General features: G+C 46.7%; 1 protein-coding gene across 1 annotated transcript in view; it reads left to right on the plus strand.

Annotated features, from left to right (window-relative positions):
* LOC143280585 (uncharacterized) overlaps positions 1–5000 on the plus strand; it is a 12619-nt gene that overhangs the window by 942 nt on the left and 6677 nt on the right. Inside the window, exons 1-3 of the mRNA XM_076585296.1 lie at positions 1–418; positions 1159–1333; positions 3319–3701. The exon at positions 1–418 is cut by the window's left edge and continues 942 nt beyond it. Of these exons, the coding sequence (XP_076441411.1) occupies positions 1–418; positions 1159–1333; positions 3319–3701 (976 nt within the window). The remainder of the gene's footprint in view (positions 419–1158; positions 1334–3318; positions 3702–5000) is intronic.

A 5000-nucleotide genomic window follows, 5' to 3' on the forward strand; every position in this document is an offset into this window, starting at 1 on the left:
CAAGTCCGAATTGTCAAAACGAACACACACCAGAAAGGCGTGGAACGTCAGACCGAAACTGTCAAGAGGCAAAGGATCAAAGCATTTCTTTTTCGCACAACACGCCAACCTGTCACAAACAGGCCATCACCAAAATATCGACAACACTCACTCCATCAACCTGAAAGCTCAGCATGTGCAACCCAAAGACACACAGGCAGCGAAGGAGAAGGAGGCGGAGGAGGAGGAGGAGGAGAAGGAGGAGGAGGAGAAGAAGAAGAAGGGGGAGAGCCGAGTTCCTGAAGTGACCATGGAGATGAGCTCAGGGAAAGAAGGGAGGAGGAGCAGCAGACAGAGAACACGGCCAGCCGTCAAGGAGTGTGTTGGCTGCACCCCAGAGGAGGCCAAAATAGCGGAAGCACGTGAACTGCACAAACAGGTGGGTTTATTTAGCCAATTCCAAGTGACAGGGGACGAGGACTAAGATGATGATGCCCGTATCTCCATCATAATTATTGTTATCACTACAACTAGACCTGTAACTATTGCCACTGCTGCTGCTGCTACTACTACATTCATTCCAGTTGCATTGTTCAACACACACACACACACACACACACACACACACACACACACACACACACACGAAAGAACTATATAGAATCAACTTTACAATGTAAACGACTACCAGCATATTCATAAATGTGACAACTTACGTTGTAAATCCGAAAGGTCTTGATTAACGTGACTTCACAACATTTTGAAATCATACGAAGATCTTATGTTTCTGATAACATGTCAAATTTCAGTGTTTTTGTACTTCATTGTTTGTTAACACGGTGGTTTGATTATACATGGGCTGAAAAATCGTAAAATAATAGTGAATCATAGTGCTATGTAATAATACTGTACCAAGTCGGCTTAAAAAAAATCACATTAGAGCTGCTCCTTTCTTATAATGTGTTAAAATGGTCTGCACATAATTATGTTGACCTGGGAGATCGGAAAAGTCTCCACCCTTTACCCGCCAGGCGCCGTTACCGAGACTCGAACCCGGGCCCGGGACCCTCAGACTGAAAGACCAATTAACGCTTTAACCACAACTCGGCTATTGCGCCCGTCAACGACTTCGTTCATCACGATGCCCGTTGAGTGCAACCCTTTTCTTTCTGACTGCAGATTCTGAAGGCGCAGTTGCTGGATAAACTCCGGTTGGTGCCCACCCTGACAGAGCACCCCTTGCCACCCAAACTCCCCGAGCAGGTCTTCCCAGACCTACTGCAACAGGACCACCCCGGGTACCACGACCAGTACTACGCCAAGCCCACCCAGCTTCTCGTTTTTGGTCGTGACAGTAAGATGTTTTCTGCGATTATGTGTGTGTGTGCGTGCGTGCGCGCGCGCGCGTGTGTGTGTGTGTGTGTGTGTGTACCATGTGCAGGAATGGCAACAGAGGGAGTAGACCGAGAGGCGGGAGATGTGGGTGGGGGTGGGGGTGCGGTGGCGAGTGGGAGGGTTGAGGGGAGACAGAGAGCCTGAGAGCTAACTGTGCGTATGCGTATGTGCGCATGAGGGTAAGGGGACTATGTGAGGGGAAGGTGTGTATGTGTGAGGGGGACGGGGGGCGGGGGTGATGCGTGGGGGATGGGGGTGGGGGGGAATGTACACGCTGTGTTGTGTTACTTGCGTGTCTGTATTTACCTTTATGCATTGGTTTTTTTGATCGTTTGTCCAACATTTGTCATCTTGCGAGTGTGTTGCACTTGGCTGTTGGCTGAGATATTGTGAAGGGTGAGTGACGAGACTGCAGACGCACAATCTAATTTCCAAATGGATGAATAAAGATGTATTGTATTGTGTTGTATTGTACTGCATTGTATTGCATTGTATTCACATATGGAGCCGTGGGAGGCGAAAACGTTTTGTTTGTGTTTGTTTGTTATTTTGATTTTTAAGATAAGTGGGTCTCTCTTTTTTCTTTCTTTCGTCTGTCTCTCAGCCTTGAACTCACGCAGACACACACACACACACACACACACACACACACACACACACACAAACACATATAGAAACACGCACGGACGCGCACACACACACACGCTTATATATATATATATATATATATATATATATATATATATATATATATATATATATATATATATATAATTTTTCTTCTTTTTTTCCATCCCAAGCCTCCCAATCAGTCCATCCAAGCAGAGATTTTTCTTGGAGAAAAACTTATATTGGAAGGAAGGGGTGGGGGGTGGTGATGGGGGCGTGGGGGGTGGGGGGTTAATCCAAAACGCATGTGATTAATCAAAAGTATGGGCGTTCCCAATGTTGTCAAACAGAACACTTTTAATCAAACTGGCAACGGCTCGAACTGTCTCGTCGAGTTTCTGAGCATTACTGTGAGCTTAAGCTGCGAAGTGTCAACTCAGTTGATCCGGTCTTAATTAAGGTAGCATGCAGTAAACGATCAATTAATCTTCACAATGTTTGTCTAATCGTCCGAACAAAGCCCCTTTCGGCTTATTTCTCCTCAGTCGAGAGAGTGCGCCACTGCCGTGCAGATGCACCGGAAGGGTGTACATTGTGAGTGCTTGTGCACGCTTCATCGCGTGTGACGACATGCACTTAAAAAGTGATCAGACTTAAATACACGAGTACGGCTGTGATTAACACCTACGAAGTTGTGAAGTGGGCCATATATTTTTATAGTGGGACGGCAAAAGGACACACACAGGAGAGAGAGAGAGAGAGAGAGAGAGAGAGAGAGAGAGAGAGAGAGAGAGAGAGAGAGACTTTTCACTGAGGGGGGAAAATATTACGCATATTAATCCCTTACAAAGAGTGGTTGAGCACGCGCCGGCGCACGCCTCTCCCTCTCTCCATCTGTGCGCGCGCGTGCATGCATGCATGCATGCATGCAAAATACATACTATTGTGGCGGCAGTGATAAGAAGAGCAGTATGAATTTTTTAGCCTTGTACCACACAATGCCACCGTTGAGAGAGATCCACTGCTGCTCCTCTTATGCTGTCTATATAGCTTCACTCCAGATAGAGGTAGTCCGTCAGTCATTTTTCAATACTCCAGCAGCAGATTAAAAACGTTAGACCTATTTCTTTACTATCAGATTACACCAATAAATGAATGAATAAATGAATAGATAAATAGATAGATAAATAAATAAACAGACAAAGAAATAAATAAAAAGCCTTAAATGAAGGTAAAGGCGCTTTGTTTACAATATTCACGTATTTTTGTATCTATTATTTCTGTATATATTTCAGTATTCGTTTAAAAATTTTTTTCCCCAATTCCTTTCCGCAGTGGGCAAACACCGTCTCCGAAAACCCGCGACGGGATCATACACGTTCGACCTTGGCGGCGGTAAGGTGAAGGGTGAGGTCACCCAGGCCGAGCTGTGGGCGTACAAGATGCCCGACGCCCGCGACGGTCCCGGCCAGACGCTGGTCGTCTCGCAGCTCCACTACAGCCGCGGGCGCCGCCTCCGCGAACGCAGCCTGGCGGCGCGCCTGGACACACCCGTGCGGGAAGGTTGGGTGAAGTTTGACGTCACCCGTCTTGTGCGTGGCTGGCTGGAGGGCGGCCCGCACGACCTCCCGGCCCCAGCCTCTGCCCGCGTGCAGATGTTGGCCATCCGCTGCAAGACCTGTCTCAGGACCAGCTACCGGGCGGTCTTCGGGGTCAAGGTAATCTAAATCAGTCCAGTGGATTGGAGCGTGCTGGATGAATGATGTGGGTTTGTGGATGGGAGGGATGGGGGCCATGGGGGGACGTGGGGGGGTGGGGGCCGGTGGGGGGCGGGGTGGGGGGTGGGGGAGAGAAACGAATGTTTGTACACCTTGGGGACAAGATCCTTCATCCCCCTAGAAAGGAAGATAACTGCACTCACCCCCAACCCTCATCCCTCTTCAGCATATATATTACACATGAACGTGGCAGAACACTCAGACTGGTGTTTATTTGAGGTTATTGTTCAGTAAAGTGACCACCTCAAAATCCTGTGAAGGAATGAGATATGGCGCTCACCTGTCTAGAATCTGGCATGTCCGCATCCTTCGCGAACGCAAAAATCCACGTTCGTCACGCTTTTCTTAACACAGTTTACGGGTTCTGCCAATCGGGCTTCATTATTCCATCGATGTGTGTATGTTGTGAAGAATGTTGATAACCCACACTACCCTATATAGTCAATGGTCAAAACAGCATCAGAAAAAAACCAAAGTCGCTGAACCGGATTCCGCAGAAAAAAGCAACAACAAAAAACAACCCGCACAAAACAACAGCAAAAACAACCAAAAAAAAAAAAAGAAAAAAAAGAAAAAAAGAAAAAAAGAAAAAGAAAACAACAACAAAAGACCCCAACCCCCCAAAAAACAAACAAACAAACAAACCACCACCAACAACAAACAAACAAAAACAAACTGTGAGTTGGAAAACAAACCAGAAACCGACTGAAGACAAAAGGAAATAAGTGCTCGGTTGTAGCCGACATACCTAACTCTCGTGGGTCTCTAAGAAGGCATTCAAAGCCCACAAGTGCAGGATTCGTTCGTTTATTTATTTATAGTGTGTTCATCTAAGATGGTGATATTAGATTGGAAATAAATGATATTATTATTATTATTTGGATTATTATCAGTTATATCATCACGATGATGATTGTTATCATTAATTAGAAATCATTATTTCTGTATACAAGTGCAGGATCCCATCCATTTATACATCCTTTCCTCGGGTTGCAGCCTGATATTTTTTCCCGCCACGTCAACGAAACAGACAACACGAAGACCCCTGCAGCGAGCAGCTTGTCCTGCAGGGAGAACGATAACAGGCCGTTGTAACTCACAATCAGCACTGGCCGACGCTGCTGGGTACGTTGTGCCCGGCGCTAACGTGTCCACGTGCCCGTGTGTGGTCAGTCTCAGACTACATCAGCAAAAACTGCCAGTTAATGCACAGTGTCATCTCTTATGCGGTCTCCCCCA

Source organism: Babylonia areolata, chromosome 3 (genome assembly GCF_041734735.1).
Source record: "Babylonia areolata isolate BAREFJ2019XMU chromosome 3, ASM4173473v1, whole genome shotgun sequence".
NCBI classification, from domain to species: Eukaryota; Metazoa; Mollusca; class Gastropoda; order Neogastropoda; family Buccinidae; genus Babylonia; species Babylonia areolata.